This window comes from Canis lupus, chromosome 12 (assembly GCF_011100685.1).
Source record: "Canis lupus familiaris isolate Mischka breed German Shepherd chromosome 12, alternate assembly UU_Cfam_GSD_1.0, whole genome shotgun sequence".
In the NCBI taxonomy this organism is placed as follows: Eukaryota; Metazoa; Chordata; class Mammalia; order Carnivora; family Canidae; genus Canis; species Canis lupus.
The window spans coordinates 25,015,901-25,033,017 of NC_049233.1; the positions used below are offsets into that span (position 1 = coordinate 25,015,901).

A 17,117-nucleotide genomic window follows, 5' to 3' on the forward strand; every position below is an offset into this window, starting at 1 on the left:
TTAGCGATTATTTTGGTAGCTCTTCAAAACCATAGACTTGTTACATATAATATATATGCTAGGGTATGATCAGAATCTTAAAATGTTTTCTAATGATTATGCTAGATCTTTAAAATTCTATCACAGTAGAAATTTAGTTCCAGGAAATACTTGTTTTGGATTAAAGTTGCCAGATAAGGAAATCTAGAAAAGCAAACTATTAAAGAAATTGACAAAAAGTCTGAGAAAATGAGTAAATAGGATGAAACTAATCTGGTAGAAGTAAATAAATTTAATTTTTACTTCAAAATGTTTGTAAAAATCAATTCCTGTATCTGAAGAAGAGGGAGCCTTTCCCTTGGAGATTAGAAGTTCTCAAAAGCTAACTTCTGTATAGTCTTTGATTGTAGGCTTAGATGATGTTTTCAGCTTGTTTCTCTTGTTTTCAGTGAGTGAAAAGAACAATTTATTCAAGCTGAGCCAACTCATCTTGGACTAGAGCATTCTACATCAGTCAGCCTGTTCCTGTGGTTTTCTGGTGATATAATTTGTTTTATGTTGGCTCTTCCCCTACCAGTGAGATAGAGACTAAATTGATCACTTCTTAAGGGTTACTAAGTTTAGTTTTTTAGGCTTTAAGAATGTGATTCAGTAAATGCTTTTACTTTAGTGAATGAAGGATTGCCTATGGTTTCCATCTTCAGATTTTGGAGAATTATTATTTAGAATCTTAATAAATTTTCATTCACGGTTCGTGGCATTCATATCAGTGAATAAAGTAGACTTTTCTAAAACAAGCATTCCAGGTGAAATGCTGACAATTCCATCATTAATCTATCCTTTCATTAAGATCAGCATACTTGACTGAACAGATAGCCAGTTAAAATGTAATATTACCTCTTGGATTTTGACTCACCAAGTAGCTGCCCCAGACCATGTCCTCCAGATGGAATTTTTGAGGCCTCTATTGAAATAACATGTTAAACAGTTACAATGTGTAGTGATAATTTGCTAAATCTCCCTTGTTGCTGAAAGTGAACATTGTAATAAATGTAAGATGAGCTATCGTCCTCTTGTGGGGACTGCCAGAACATACATACAGTAAAAGGAGACTCTTAACAGTTAAGACTAGTAAACATTTAGAGAGCAACTGCATTTTGCTGGGCTTTGTACTAGGCCTGAGGTTTACTGAAGTAAATGAGAGGTGCCTGAAACGGCAGTGCAGGGAATAAGGGTCTTTGCCTAACTCTCCTGAAACTTAGACCTTCATTCGCATGCTTTGCTGTGTAGAATAATGGCCGCACTACTAGATGATGTATAAAGCTTGTTCTGACTACTCTTAAATTTTGATTCTGATAAGCTAAATTTGCCAAGGCTCCAGATGAAGTTAAATAAGTTTCCAGTTAAATAAGCAGTGGTGGGCAGCCCCGGTGGCTCGGCCGTTTAGCACCGCCTTCGGCCCAGGGCGTGATCCTGGAGACCCGGGATTGAGTCCCACATCGGGCTCCTTGCATGGAGCCTGCTTCTCCCTCTGCCTGTGTCCCTGCCTCTCTCTCAATCTCTTTGTCTCTGAATAAATAAATAAAATCTTTAAAAAAAAAAAAAAAAAGGCAGTGGTATGTTCTGCATGCTTTTATGTCCATTTTCATGCTTTCTTTTTTCTCTGATCTTTGTAGTCCAGTTCATTGTCATGTCCCCAGCTAGATTGTAGGAGGAATATAAAGTGTGCCTGGTAATTTGAAAGCATTTGGAAACAGTAGTGTTTCTTCATTCTAGTAATATTTAACTTCATATTTGCCACTTTTTCCTGATTCTAAAATCATGGTAGATTAGAAACCAGGTAAATCACTCGAGTGGCTTGGTAAAGTTATTTCTTTTAAGAGTAGGTACTTTTCTTTGGTTTTCACTAGAATCAGAAGCATTCTGTTTAACTCTGATTCTATGTGACTTTCAGATGGCCCTGAAACAGCTGAATGAGAACAGCAAAGCAGCCTACAGCCTATGTTTGCATAAATGACGGTTACTTTTATTTATTTACTTACTCATTTTCTCTCTTTATAATTTTGTAATATTTTCTAGAAGGTAGAAAACTAGGATTTTAATTCCAGCTTATCTACTAAGTAATTGAATTACCTATTCACTCAACCTCTTGAAACCTTAGTTGGCTCATGTATACCTAACTTCTACACCTTACAGGTAGTAAAAGGTCTAAGAAGTATCATTTTGTCACTGATAAAGATGTATAGAAATCTAAACTATTATTATTGAGATATCACTAAATATTACTTTCTTTTTTATTGCTAATATCAGTAACGCATTTGTACCAAATTGCCCATTAGGAATTTAGAAATGATGTTCTTTCCTTAATATCTGACTGTGAACAGATACAATTAGAATGATGTAGAGCACACAGTCTCAGGTCACAGGTGACTCTCACATCTTGTTTTCTGAGTCGTTTGGGCATGGTGCTTGAATATGAAAAGACAAACAAACCCACTAGCCCACACCCCACCTGCATTTCTGAACAAATAGCTTTCCATTTTCCTCTGATGATGATGGCAGGTTTTTTTATTCAAAGATGATCTTTTGATGTATACTGGCTTTACTGAAAGTTATCTGCTTAATCAGTTACCAGATGGTATAGGATCATTCAATACTTTTTCTGTGGATTTTGGCATTTCACTATTTTTTTTTTTTTTTTTAAAGAGTTCAGTCAAAATTTTTAAGATTTTTAGCTTGATCCTGCCTCAGGGGAAATTTCAAGGAAAGAAAATCAGCATACCTTGGGGTCTAGACTAAAAACGTTCTCCATAAATTCAGGAAAGGGGATTAGGGTGTGAAGTTGAGAAGACTTTACCACTTTTTCCAATGTAACTGTAGACTGGCATAAGACAGATTTCCAAGAGAAGAACAAGTTTATTAACTACACACTGCTCATACACATGGGAACACCCAGAAATGAGTAGCTCCAAGGGGCAGTTTCAACTTGTATACTTGTATACTTTCTTAGGCTAAACAGAAGAAAGGAGTGTAGGGCTTCCTGACCTGTGAAGAGAGCAAGTTCTAGAAAGTTGATCGGAACAAGTATGGCAAATAAGGGTTCGGTATATTGTAAGCTTTGTTTTGCAGTTGTAAGTCAGTGCCTTCTCCAATGGAAAGAGTTATTTTCTTCCTGGGAGACATGTTTACATATGAATATTTACTTTATGAAAGGAAAACTTAGTGAGCGCTTTTTAGAGCTTCTCTTGCATCTGCTGGTCCTCAGTGACCTTTTGTTCAAAATAACCTATACACCAAGGAGGCACAATTCAGGGTGCCATATTCTGGCATCCTTCAACATATATAATGTGTGTTCAGACTTTTTCAAATGAACTCACAGGAATATTCAGAGATATGCTTGAATATAAAATGGAACTTACTTTTAACATTTCACTTTTCAAACATAGTAGAACAGGTTTATACAAATTTTATACAAATAATTGTAGCTAATAAATTTAGCGTTTTATAGTTTACAGATTGCTTTTGCATGGAGTGAAGTACAGGTCTCATTGTAACAATATTAAAAATGAAAAAAAAAAACAGACTGAGGTAATTTATAATTGCCTAACATTAATCAGCTAGTAGGTGGCAGAGTTAGAACAATACCTGGGTTATCTCTCTAACACCTTGCTGCCTCTTAAGCTTGTGAAAAGTTCTCACCAATGAGAAATGAATGAACTCTTATAGGGCAGAAGAAGAAATATTTAGTACACCATCGGAGGTAATATACTGAATTATAGTAATAGCAGCAATGCCTTCCAGCTGTGGTACAGACTTGAAATTGCTTAACTGATTTTTTTAAGGTCCTATAAAGAGTTAGAGGGAGTAACTAGATTCCCAGTTTTCTGATGAGGAAGCTAGAGGCAAGCATGTAAGTAATTTAAGTAGTATTAAATAACACAATGGATTTGACCCACTTAAGATAGTTTCTTCTTCTTCTTCTTCTTCTTTTTTAAGATTTATTTATTTATTATTTTAAAGTTGGGCAGGGGGAGAGTGTGCATGCCAGCCCAGTCCTATGCGCAAGACCAGGGGAGGGGCAGAAGGACTCCCTTCTGAGTGCAGAGCCTGACATGGGGCTCCATCTTACCACCCTGAGATCATGGCCTGAAAATCAAGAGTTGGACATTCAACCGACTGAGCAACTCAGGTGCCCCTAAGATAGCTTTTTCTAGTTAATAACAAAACTGACTACCTTGGTAATGATAACTCTAAAGTATTGAATGCTTACTCTTTATTAGATACTATACCAAGTACTTTATGAAAATGAGCTAATTAATCTCCACACCAACCCTTAATCCTTCATTTTTAGGTGTAAGGGAACTTTACAGATTGGTTAAGTAACCTGCCCAAGGTCACACAGCTAGCATGTGGTAAGATAGGATTTTAACTCAGCTATTGGGACAACTGAGTGGCTCAGTGGTTGAGCGTTTGCCTTCAGCTCAGGTTGTGATCCCAGGGTCCTGGGATTAAGTCCTGCATCGGGCTCCCCGCAGGGAGCCTTCTTCTCCCTCTGCCTCTCTCTCTGTGTCTCTCATGAATGAATAAATAAAGAATCTTTAAAAAAATAAACTGTGGTATTGAACTTAAAGCCCTGACTTAACTGATGTGAAGTGTTGGGGTTCAGGAGTGAACAATCAAGAAAGAATTCTTGACATCTTCAGTACAAAAACGGTGGTTTTATCAAAGAATGGGGACAGGACCTGTGGGCAGAAGGAGCTGCACTGGGGTCATGGCTAACTATATACTTTCAAGTTAGGAGGGCGGTAGGGGTAGTGTAAGTCTCTAAGGAATTTGGGAAGCAAGGTTTCCAGGACCTTGAGGGGGCTAACTGTTGTTGAGAAAAGATCATTTACTACTGTCTAGTAAAACCTTAGTCATGAGACCCTTCAGATTTGTATCAGTGGGCCATATGCTTGGAAGATGATTGCTAACATATATCTTGGGGAAGTAGAAATAAAGGGAGTTTCCAAAGTTATTTTTATAGGATCCAGATGTCAGGCTAATGTTAAGCATTGGATGAGTTCCTTTGTAGTTTAGCAGACATCCCCTGGCAGCCCCCACCCCCGCAAGAGTCTTTTAAATATATAAATTGGAGTTCCAGATTCTTGTGGGTTGGAAACAAGCGTCTCTAAAGAAGGATTGAAAATGTCCCATTAAGAAATACCATATCCTTACACTATACTCTACCCTCACATATATGGCTCCTTTGCCTCATTTAGGTCAAGAAGATTTTCCTTTTCAAATATAAATACATTGGGATGCCTGGGTGGCTCAGTCCATTAAGGATCTGCCTTCAGTTCAGGTCATGATCTCAGAGTCCTAGGATTGAGCCCTATGTTGGGCTCCTTGCTCAGTAGGAAGTCTGCTTCTCCTTCTCCCTCTGTCCTTCTTCCCCACTTGTGCTTTCTCTCTCAAATAAATAAAAATTTAAAACCAAACAAAAGCTAATATCACATATAAATATATATCTGAAGAGTACTTGCTTTTTAACCATTCTCACTTTATTGTTCAAGCTGAGCTTGACCATAATGAATGGTAGCTTTTGTTGCTTTGCTGATAGGAAAAATATTTCGTCAAGAAAGACTTTCTTCCAAGGAAGACCATACATTGTTCTTCTAGGCAATCAAATGTTTACATCATGGTCTCTGAATATATATTCTCATGGTGTCTGAATAGATTTGGCTATAAATACGTTTAAAAGTATAATAAGATAAGGTCGCTAGACTCTGGTTAGGACTGGTATAGAAGGCAAAGTTGTGAGAGAGACTCTGAAAGAGACAAGGTAGGAGAAGGATAAAGATGTGCCTACTTTATATAATTTTTCTTGAGTTCCATTGGTAATATAGTGCCCCAATAATTTACTGCTGTCTTTGGCAGAAATGCAGACTGGTGTGTTGTCAGTGCAATGGCTGGAATGTCAGGACTAATTTGGAAGTTTGAAAACTGCCGCTCATCATTGTAAGACCAGTGTTGATTTTCTGGCATTTCCCATCACTGGACAGAGTGGGATAGAGCCCAAGAAAGTGTATTCTTTTCTTGGTTTTCCCCAACCTCTCTGTAGTTCAGTTTGAATACATAGAGCTATTCTTTTGAGTTGTAGATGTGGATATCTAGAAAGTATTCTCTATGAAAATGTCAGTGAGCCTTCTTGCTCAACTGTAGACCCCAATAGTCATTTCTTATGCATTTTCTTGAGGCATTGACAGTGAGTGGAACATTCTAAGTACCAGACCAAAAAAACCCTCCTAGCAAGAGAATGCCTAGAAGACCACACCCCACTTGTCCCCTTCCCTGCCCATAATCCTGTGCTGAACACATACCGGCCCCCACCTGTGATCATGTACTCTTTCTGCCTGCTCTCTTATATGTACCGCCTGATGAACCTCTCTTTAGAAAACTTTAGGTATCCATCTTACCAAGTGGAGAAGTCAGTTGTTAAGGCTTGAGCCTGCCACCTCCCCCAGCTGCAGCACCCAAAATAAATCTTTTCTTTTTTCTTTTTCAAACTGTCATCTCTTGAGTTATTGGCTTCTCTTGCAACACGTTTATCTGGAGTTTGTTCTGCAACAGTGTTGGCAGACTAAGCCAAGCAGCTCTGCTTTTGATTTGTCCAGCCCCCTGGAGATTCCCCAGGAATGGAGCAGTTGGCTGCAGCAGTACCCAAGGGTTTATCCATTTATTTCCTGAGTTAGTGGCTGTGATAGATCATTTGGTAACAAAAACATCTCCCAATCAGTGTACCTTCTGTACAGTATTCCAAGAGTTTGTTAGTCTGAAAACTAGAGAAGATGGTTTATGTAATAAATACATGAATAGTCTGAAAGCTTCATTATAGTAAAGTCCAAATATTAAACATGTATATATATATGTATATATATATATATATATGCAGGCAGTAAATAAATTGGAAGGCAGAAGGAAGTGAAATATTACTAATTCTAGCTTTTCTTCCTATAGAGAAAGTAGCTTTCTGTTACTTCTACAGAATAGCTGACCCAAAGTTTTCTGATGAACATCAGGAATTTAGTATCTAATTTCTACAGAATAGCTGACCCAAAGTTTTCTGATGAACATCAGGAATTTAGTATCTAATTAAATTCACTTCATACCTAGCAGTTTTCAGAGATTGATTATGAATAATGTTTAAGACTAATGAAACAAACAGAAGGTATTCGCAAAAGGTGTTTAACTGGAACTTTTAACATTCTTGATTTTTAGCAGTGAAATTTACTTATTTTGAAAGTTTTCTTTTAGTTGAAATGCCATTTGTTTTCCTGGTTGTAGTTTACTTGTGAGCAGAGAGATAGTTCTGAGTCCAAAAGCTACTGATTGTTGAAAACTACCCCGGGTCTTTTTAAAAATAGAAATTGATAAGCTGATGGTAAAATTTGTATGTAAGCAGAAGGACATAGAATAGCCAAAATGATATTGAAAAAAAGAAAGCAAGGGGCTTACATTATCTGAATTTGAGACTTACTCTAAAGATTTCATGATTAAGACAATGTGGCATTGGCAAAAAGATAAACACATAGATCAATGGAATAATACAGTATCCAAAAATAGACCCACATATTTATGGTCAAATTTGACAAAGGTACCAAAGCAATTTAATTATTTTTATTTTTAATTGAAGTATAGTTGACATACATTATTATATTAGTTTCAGGTGTACAACATAGTGATTCAACAATTCTATACATTACAGAATGCTCACTATGACAAATGTAGTCTGTCACCATACAATGTTATTACAACATTATTTACTGTATTCCCTATGCTGTACTTTTTATCCCTGTGACTTATTTATGTTATAACTGGAAGTTTGTACCTCTTAATCTCCTTACCTATTTCACCTATGCCCTCGCCTCCCCTTTCCTCTGGCATCCACTAGTTTTTTTCTCTGTATTTATGAGTCTGTTTCTGTTCAAAGCAATTTAGTAAGGAAAGGAAAATATCTTCAACAAATGGTGTTGAAGGATACCAGAGAATACCACCCCAAAATATGCTGCTTTGACATAAGGATTATTTTGAGCTAAAGGCAATTGAGAACCAGCAGATGCAAGAAGAGCACTTGAGCTCCTCCTAACTACCTAAAGATTAAGCATAAATTTCCCCTTTTAAGGGAAATTTTCATTTGTAAAGATGTTTCTGTAACAGAAAGAAAGCTACTCCAGACAACTCTTATCACCCATGGACTCAGGTGATGTAGATGATGTGTTCACCTGCCCATGAATGCTGAATTTATTCTAGAAAATACCATTTTATACTAATCCTAGCTAGCACTTCCTGACACCACTAGTACCATATTGGCTTACTTTGTCTCTTCTTTTTCCTCCAATCAGTTTGATAAAGGCTACGCTTACAATATCCGTCATAGTTTCGGAAAGGAAGGCAAGAGGACAGACTATACGCCTTTCAGTTGCTTGAAGATTATTCTAACCAATCCACCAGGCCAAGGAGATTACCATGGTAAGTGCTTCTGCTGGATATATGTTTGTGAAGTATAGAAACCCATGGGCTCTATAGGAAACAGAGACATAGTAGGATGGCTTTTTGCATCATTGCATCACCTGTAGCTTATGTCAGTCATCAGTGTCAAGCCAGCGGTCTGTTACTCTTCTAGTGATCTGTCTCATACTGAACTAGGTCAGCAAGGGAATTTATTCAATTGGCGCAGATGGTTCTGGACCAGGCTCTTCAGTTCTGTTTCCCCCTTCATCTGCTGCTTTCTGTTTCTCTCATGATTAGAAGACTGATGATACAGGTTCTTCAAAAGTTTTTGAAATTGAGTACCTTGAGTTTTAGAATAGTTAATTCATTAATTTTCAAAAGACTGCCGAGGTAAGGTGTGTTTTATTCACATTGCTATTATCTGATAAACAAAGATTAAGTGAGGAATTTAGGAAGTTGTGGTATCAAACCTCTATCAATTCGCCTCAGTTTTTGTAGGTTAAAAAGAAAGTCTAAACTGGTTTTTGTGGGTTTCTGAGTTCAACTTTTTTTCTGAAATAGTTCTCTGAGCATACCTTTAAAAGCTCTTCATTTGTCTGGTATGTCAGAGAATGATTTTAATAGTCTGTATTAGTAAATATTTTAGATTACTAAAACTTAACTGCAGTACGTGTTGAAACCTTTTTTTCTTTTGTCTTTTTTTAAAAAAACATATATAAGGATGCTAATAATTGTTTTAGTATATTGAATGGAATTCTTTTTTAAAAGATTATACACTTTTAGGCTGTTAGAGATCACCATCAAATAATCACAAACAGAATTTTAAGGAAGACGTTTCATGCATCCAAGCACTAAAAAATGCCTTTTCTTTCATATCTAATAGATGAAATGTGGCCATACTGGTACACATAGTGAGTGTTGTCAGTTACTTAGGGTACTTTCAGAAGTGCAGATTGTCAGGCTCATTTTCAGACTTATGAAATCAGATTTATTTGCAAGTGTCCTGAATAATTTTTGTCTTCTAAACTTCGAAAATCATTGACCAGATACTTCTATTGAGAAAATCTAATACTTTTCTTAGTAGCCACACCAAGCAGTTAACTTACATTTAGTTTGGCCTAGTAAAACCCCCAGGATTCCTCTATCAATGTCCAGATTCTAGAACTCCCTTATGTAGTTAACTTTTATTAGCTAAAATACAGGATTTTATATTGCTTATTTCTATGAAATTGAATCTTATTTATTCCAGTCCATTCTGTTTTATTTTTTAATTTAAACTATATCAGTTTAAAAATAACTTACTTGGCAATTATTCAGTAAACTCCTATTATTTATTTGAAACATTGATCTGTCCTTTTTTTTAATGAATAAACTTCATGTTTTTAGAGTACTTTTAGGTTCATAGCATAATTGAGGAGGAAGTACAGAGTATTCTCACAAACTCTCTGCCTCTATATTTGCACAGCCTGACCCACTATCAACATCATACTGCACCAGAAGTAGTTTGATACATGTGAACTGAGAAGAATATGTCATCTGCTGTTATCAGATATGGCCATTTTATAGATATCAATTATATTAAATTAATTGATGGTGCTTTTGAATTCTATGATTATTGTTGCTGATTTACTACCTGCAGGGTCTATCCATTTCTGATGGAGAGATGTTGAAGTCTCTAATAGTGGATATATCAACTTCTCCTTGTAGTTCTACCAGTTTTTGCTTCTTGTGTTTTGATGGATACACATAAAGGACTGTTAAATCTTCCTGGAGTATGCATCCCTTTATCATTATGTAATATCCTTGATAAATTTCCTGCTCTGAAGTTTTTATATTACCTTACTTATGCACTGATGTTCTTTTCTTTAGGTAGATCTGAGTTTCTGGCCCATGTCACTTTCCTTCTCATTGAAGAACTTCTTTTAACATTTCTTGCCTAGCAGGTCTACTGGCAATAAATAATGTTAGTTTTTTTTAATTTTAAATTCAATTAGCCAACATATAGTACATTATTTCAGAGGTAGTGTTCAATAATTTATCAGTTGCATACAACACTCAGTGCTCATCACATCATGTGACCTCCTTAATGTCTATCACCCAGTTACTCCATCCCCCACCCACCTCCCCTTCCCCTCATTTTGTTTCCCAGAGTTAAGTGTCTCTTATGGTTTGTCTCCCTCCCTGATTTTTTTCCCATTCAGTTTTCCCTCCCTTCCCTTATGGTCTTCTGCGCTATTTCTTATATCCACCTCTGAGTGAAACCATATGATAATTGTCTTTCTCCAGTTGATTTATTTCACAGCATAATATCCTCCAGTTCCATCCATGTCTATGTAAATGGTAGATATTCATCCTTTCTGATGGCTGAGTAATACTCCATATTTGTGTGTGTGTGTGTGTGTGTGTACATACATTTTCTTTATCCTCTTTACCCATCTCTCAAAGGACATCTTGGCTTCTTCACAGTTTGACTATTGTGGATGTTGCTGCTATGAACATTGGGATCAGGTGTCCCTTCATTTCACTACATATGTATCTTTTGGGTAAATACCTAGTGCAATTGCTGGGTTATAGGATAGCTCTATTTTTAACTTTTTGAGGAACCTCCATTCTGTTTTCCAGAGTGGCTGCATCAGCTTGCATTCCCACCAATAGTGTAAGAGGGTTCACATCCTCAGCAACATCTGTTGTTTTCTGTCTTCTTAATTTTAGCAATTCTGACTGGTGTAAAGTGGTATCTCATTGGGGTTTTGATTTGTATTTCCCTGATGACAAGTGATGTTGAGCATTTTTTCATATGTCTATTGACCATTTGTATGTCTTATTTGGAGAAATGTCTGTTCATGTGTTCTGCCTGTTTCTTGACTAGATTATTTGCTTTTTTGGGTGTTGAATTTGATAGGTGCATTATAGATCTTTGATACTAGCCCTTTATCTGATAGGTCATTTGTAAATATTGTCTCTCGTTCTATAGATTGCCTTTTAGTTTTATTGACTGGTTTTTGTTTTTTGCTGTGCAGAAGCTTTTTATTTTGATGACGTCCCAATAGTTCATTTTTGCTGTCATTTTTTGTTCATCTGAGAAAGTCTTTATTACTCCTTGTCTTTTGAAGAATAATTTCACAAGGTACAGAATTCTAGATTTGTGGAGTTGTTTCTTCTCTCAACACTTTAAATATTTCACTCCTAAAGCAATAAATAAAGAAACAAATAATTCACTCCATTCTCTTGCTTGAATGGTTTCTGAGGATAAATTATAAATATTATTTTTATCTTTGTTTCTTTCTAGGTAAAGTGGTTTTTTTCCCTGACTTCTTTTTTTTTAATAATAAATTTATTTTTTATTGGTGTTCAATTTGCCAACATACAGAATAACACCCAGTGCTCATCCCGTCAAGTGCCCCCCTCAGTGCCCGTCACCCATTCACCCCAACCCCCCGCCCTCCTCCCCCTTCTACCACCCCTAGTTCGTTTCTCAGAGTTAGGAGTCTTTATGTTTTGTCTCCCTTTCTGATATTTCCTACCCATTTCTTCTCCCTTCCCTTTCACTATTATTTATATTCCCCAAATGAATGAGAACATGTAATGTTTGTCCTTCTCCGATTGACTTATTTCACTCAGCATAATACCCTCCAGTTCCATCCACGTTGAAGCATTCCCTCTGACTTCTTAAGATTTTTTTCTTTATTTTCTTTATTTTAGGTATTCTGATGTATGAATATGATATATCTAAGCAATATTTTGGGGGTCACACTGCTTGGTGTTCTTTGTCTTCCTGAATCTGTAATTTGGTGCCTGACTTTATTTGGGGAAAATTCTCTGTCACTATTGCCTCAAATATTGCTTCTATTCCTTTATTTCTTCTTCTGACATTATCATTACCACCTTTCACAGTGTCCCACAGTTCTTGGATATTCTATTCTTATTTTCTTAAGTAGTTTTCTCTTAGTTTTTCAGTTTTGGAAGTTTCTATTGACATTTCCTCAGGCTTAGAGATTCTTCCTTCAGCCATGTCTACTAATAAGCCCATCAAAAACATTTTTCATTTCCATTTCGGATCTCTAGCATTTCTTTTTGATTCTTAGGATTTCCATCTCTCTGCTAATATTACCTGTGTTTACACATTGTCTACTTTTTCCATTAGAGCCCTTTAGCATTAATCAGTTATTTTAAATTCTTGGTCTGATAATAACAGTATCCCTGCTGTATCTGACTCTAGTTCTGATATTTATTTGTTCAGTCTCTTCAAACTTTATTTTTTGCCTTTTGATGAGCCTTGTAATTTTTTCTTAAAAGGTAGACATGACATATTGGGTGAAAAGAATTCCAATAAATAGGCTGTTAGTATAAATATGGTGGCAAATAGGGAAGCGGAGAGAGTGGTGTTCTGTAGACCTGATTAGTGAGCCTGTGGCCCTGGGCTATGAATATACTTCAACAGTGACTCTCAGTAGGTGGGACAAAATGGATAGAGGAGCCTGGAGTTGGGTATTCCGTCTCTCCTCCACAGGTAGGTTAGGCTCTGATAAAATCCCAGAAGTTTAGGCTCAGGTAAAATAGTTTGAGGACAGGCCTTATTAAGAACAGGTTGCTCTAGAGTATTAAAATGGTTACTTTTCCCCCTCCCCATGCCAGAAGCATGATAGAATTTCTGTTATTAACCATGAGCACCTGATAGAGCTTCTGGAAGTTAAGCTTACAAAAGTATAGGGTCTCCCTATGACTAGGTCTCCTTGGAATTTTTGACTCTCATATTTGTCCAGACTTTAGGAATTTGTCAGTTACAGGTTAGGTTTTCCTACCCCATCACTGGTTTCTCCAGAGATTCTGTTTTGGTATGTTTTGATTCTCTGTATCTGCCTCTCTTGGGAATCAGTGTTGTGCCCTGTGTCTCACATCTCTGATGAGTATAAGCAGAGTTGTTAATTTTTCAGTTTGTTTAGCTTTTTCCTTCTTAGGACACAGTGGTGGTGTATAAGCCTCTCATGTGCCAGACTGGAAACCAAAAGTCTCTGTCCTTTTAGTCTTATGTTATTTGCAAAACTATTTAGTCCCTTATGTTGATCTTATTTCATTAAGCAGCACTGCTTGGAATGTTGTTCAACCAGTTATGAATCTATGTATAACCATATTCCAGACTATGTGTATCCATCTCTTCCACAAACGTATGTTGGAAAGCTTGTCAGATATGTAACTGGGTGTGCATTCACTTCATTTTCAGTTACCTAGTTCAACCCTTTCCAGTTTTGAAGATCATTTTCTCTGATGTGAAAGATAGAAACAAAATAAACAGGAGTTACTGAGTTTTATTTTCTTTCTGTCATCTGTTAAAATAACACCAGCTTCTCTAAGTAGTAATTAGTACCTTGGCAATCTTCATTTTCTTCTTTGCTTTGCTCTTTGTTACCTTTTTCATTCAGATACAGTCATTGTTTCAAATGTAATTTGGATAATTCAATAATCTGCTTTTCTGTATTCTTTAGTAATTCTGGGCTTAACCATGAATTCCTTGTGCAGCCTCCTTTCTTTCTTTCTGGGATTTTTTGCAATTTCATTCATTATCAGGTTTTGGGGTTTTTTTGTTTTGTTTTGTTTTGTTTTGTTTTGTTTTTTTGAGAATCATAACTATAGCTAATACATGTTGAGTGTTTACTATGTGCCAGGAGCATATAAAAGCTTTATTTTCCATTCTTAACAAGAGTTCTGTTAGTGATTATTTCTCTCACTTGATAAAAAGTGAAGCTGAGTCAGCACCAATATACAAAATTTGCCTGTGGTCTCCCACCTAGTAAAGTAGTAAACTGAGATTAAAACTCAGGCATTTTTAGCTCCAAACTCTTAACCGGATGTTACACAGCTTCTCAATATGTTTATTTATACTAAAAATTATTACAGTTTTAGTCTGAATGAAGTAGAAGCTATGAATTTTGTGAATTTCATTATTTGTAGGAGTCCATAGTGTTATCGTGGATGTTTTTATTTATAGTTAAGATTTTTAGTAAGCACATTTGTTTGGCATCTAGGCTCTTCTCTGTTTTTGCTGCAACCAATTTTCCATTGGTTTTATTAAAAATGTACTATTGTTTCAGATTAACTTATAGATCCATCAACTGTGTACCTAAAAAAAAGTAGTCTGGCTTCCTATATTAAATTTTAAAATAAGTACTTTGACTTACCATTTCAGCATCTTATTAAAATATCCAAAATTTTCCAGATTTTGGCCTTATAATATAGCTTTTACATTTCAATTTTTCTGTGTTCTTGTTTATGTAAATATTTTAGTAGTCCACCTTTATTATGTTACTCATGAAATAATACAGAGATAACATGTATCTATTATAAGAATTTTTTTAATGAAACACTTTTCTGTTTGTCCATCTAATTCCCATCTGTGATTCCTCTAAATTTAGATAGATTTTACTCTATGGGAAATATACATAAAATTTACATCTGAAAATGATGTGAGATTTTCATATTTCTTAGAGTTTGTACATTTTTCTTTTTGCTTATATTTTCTTCTCATAGACTTTTAATGTAGTTTATAAAAAATAAGAATGAAATGTGAGATTGTATAAAGTTTTTAGATGAACTATAGCTAGTTTGTGATTATCTCTGCTTTAATAATGCATGTAGCATAATTAAAACTGTTTCCTCTTCCTGGTGAATGGGCAACTTTGCCGGAGAATGCTGTAACGTTTTATGTAACTCTTGAGCCTGTAGTACCCTGATAACCGTACAGTTAAGTTGTTGTTTAGATAAAGACAGGAAAGCAGTTGCACCCATGGGCAATTAACTTTTTTATTAATAAGCTGTTAAGACAATTAAGGGGAGCTTAGACAGTCTCTTGAGTGTGGTATTGTACTAAGTCCTGGGTAAATAACTTTGTTGGTGTGCTGGCTTGTTTTTTGTTGTCAGGGTGCCCATTCCGTCACAGTGACCCAGAGCTGCTGAAGCAGAAGTTGCAGTCATACAAGATCTCTCCCGCAGGGATAAACCAGGTAGGTCAGATACTGCCATGCATCCTCGGTCACAAGGCGCAGGACAATTTCTCTGAGTCTCACTTAATGTTCTTGCAGTAGTGCCGTGTGCTGCTTGTCAGGCCTTACACCCAGTCCTCTAGATGAGGGAAGCCAGAGTCTTGGCTTCCCCAGCTTCGAGTCCTTGGAAATTCTGGTTCTTCTGTCTGCGAGGCTGCATTCTTTTCTTGGTAATAAAGGAAACTTGGAAACCCTTTTTTCTCTCAGTTTGTTTTGCTATCTCAATTCAGAACATTTTAGAAAATAAATTTTTAGAGGAATGCACTGAAGCATGTCAGTGAAGCTGAGAATTAACGCCATCATATTTTATTTTGGGAAATTTTATTCTATGCCACATGTAAGTTAAAGCAGAAGATAATAAAAAAAAAAAATAAAAAATAAAGCAGAAGATAATATAGTGACTAAATGTTCTGATAGGCATCACCTCTTGCTGTGTTAAATCTGCACTTCTGATGATAGTCCAGGGGGTTGAATAATCTGTCAAAATACTTTGTCTTGTAAATAATTGAGACTTAAAAAAAAGAAATACCTAAGTGCAAAACCAAATACTAAAGAGTAATTTGCAAGTATGCTTCAAAGAATATTGTAACATTGCTGTCTATGATGTGCTTTAGAGTTGACTTGGAATTTGAAGAAGTTCAAGAGGAGTGGAGTATTGTCTTCCTTTGCTTAAGAACAATATGTTTCAGAGCTGGAACATGGAAATCATTATGTATTTAATTATTTTCTCTTAAAGTAATTACTCTAGAAACCCTACTTCTTTTACTGTGTCCAAAATTTAGATTGAATTTAATTCATTCAGTTCAAATCTTAGAGTTTCATGATACTATGGGTAAGGCAGTGTGTAAGGTGTTGTTCTAAGGTGCAAAGAATCCTATAAATCCTGCTTCTGCAGAACCAGAATCTGGGGGAAAACATATACCAAGTGTTATGAGAGAGGTGTGCATAGAATGTCTTAGCTTTTCTGAAGAGGAGGAACTATAACTAGATGGGGAGGCCAAGGAACACTGTCTGGAAGAGATACTCTTTTGTTGTTGTTGTTGTTATGTTTTTATTTGAATTCTAGTTAGTTAACATGCAATGTATATTAGTTTCAGGTGTACAAAATAGTGATTCAGCATATCCATACATCACCTGTGCTCATTAGACCCCGTGCCTGGCTTCATCCCCATCACTTATTTAAGCCATCCCTCCACCTCGGGTAACTATCAGTTTGTTCTCTAGAGTTAAGAGTCTGTTTCTTGATTTGTCTCTCTCTTTTTTCTTTCTTTGTTCTTTTGTTTTTAAATTCACATCTGAGTGAAATCATACAGTATTTGTCATTCTTTTACTTATTTAGCTAACATTATGCATTTTAGCTCCATCCATGTCCTTGCAAATGGCAAGATTTCATTCCTTTTTATGGCTGGATAATATTCCATTGGGTATATATACCACATCTTCTTTATTTGTTAGTTAGTTGATGGACATTTGGGCTGCTTCCATACCTTGGCTATTGTAAATAATGCTTCTATGAACACAGGGGTGTATGTATGCTTTTGAATTTGTGTTTTTGTATTCTTTAGGTAAATACCCAGTAGTGTGATTGTTGGATCATAAGGTAGATCT

At 36.0% G+C, this 17,117-nt stretch overlaps 1 protein-coding gene across 2 annotated transcripts in view; it reads left to right on the forward strand.

Annotated features, from left to right (window-relative positions):
• The window catches only part of PRIM2 (DNA primase subunit 2), a 307,686-nt gene that overhangs the window by 243,788 nt on the left and 46,781 nt on the right, over window positions 1-17,117 (forward strand). Inside the window, exons 11-12 of one of the 2 annotated variants that reach the window (XM_038554418.1) lie at window positions 8,364-8,490; window positions 15,388-15,470. In XM_038554418.1, the coding sequence (XP_038410346.1) occupies window positions 8,364-8,490; window positions 15,388-15,470 (210 nt within the window). Of the gene's footprint in view, window positions 1-428; window positions 448-8,363; window positions 8,491-15,387; window positions 15,471-17,117 lie in introns of those variants that run through there. The other variant, XM_038554419.1, reaches the window with a different exon arrangement.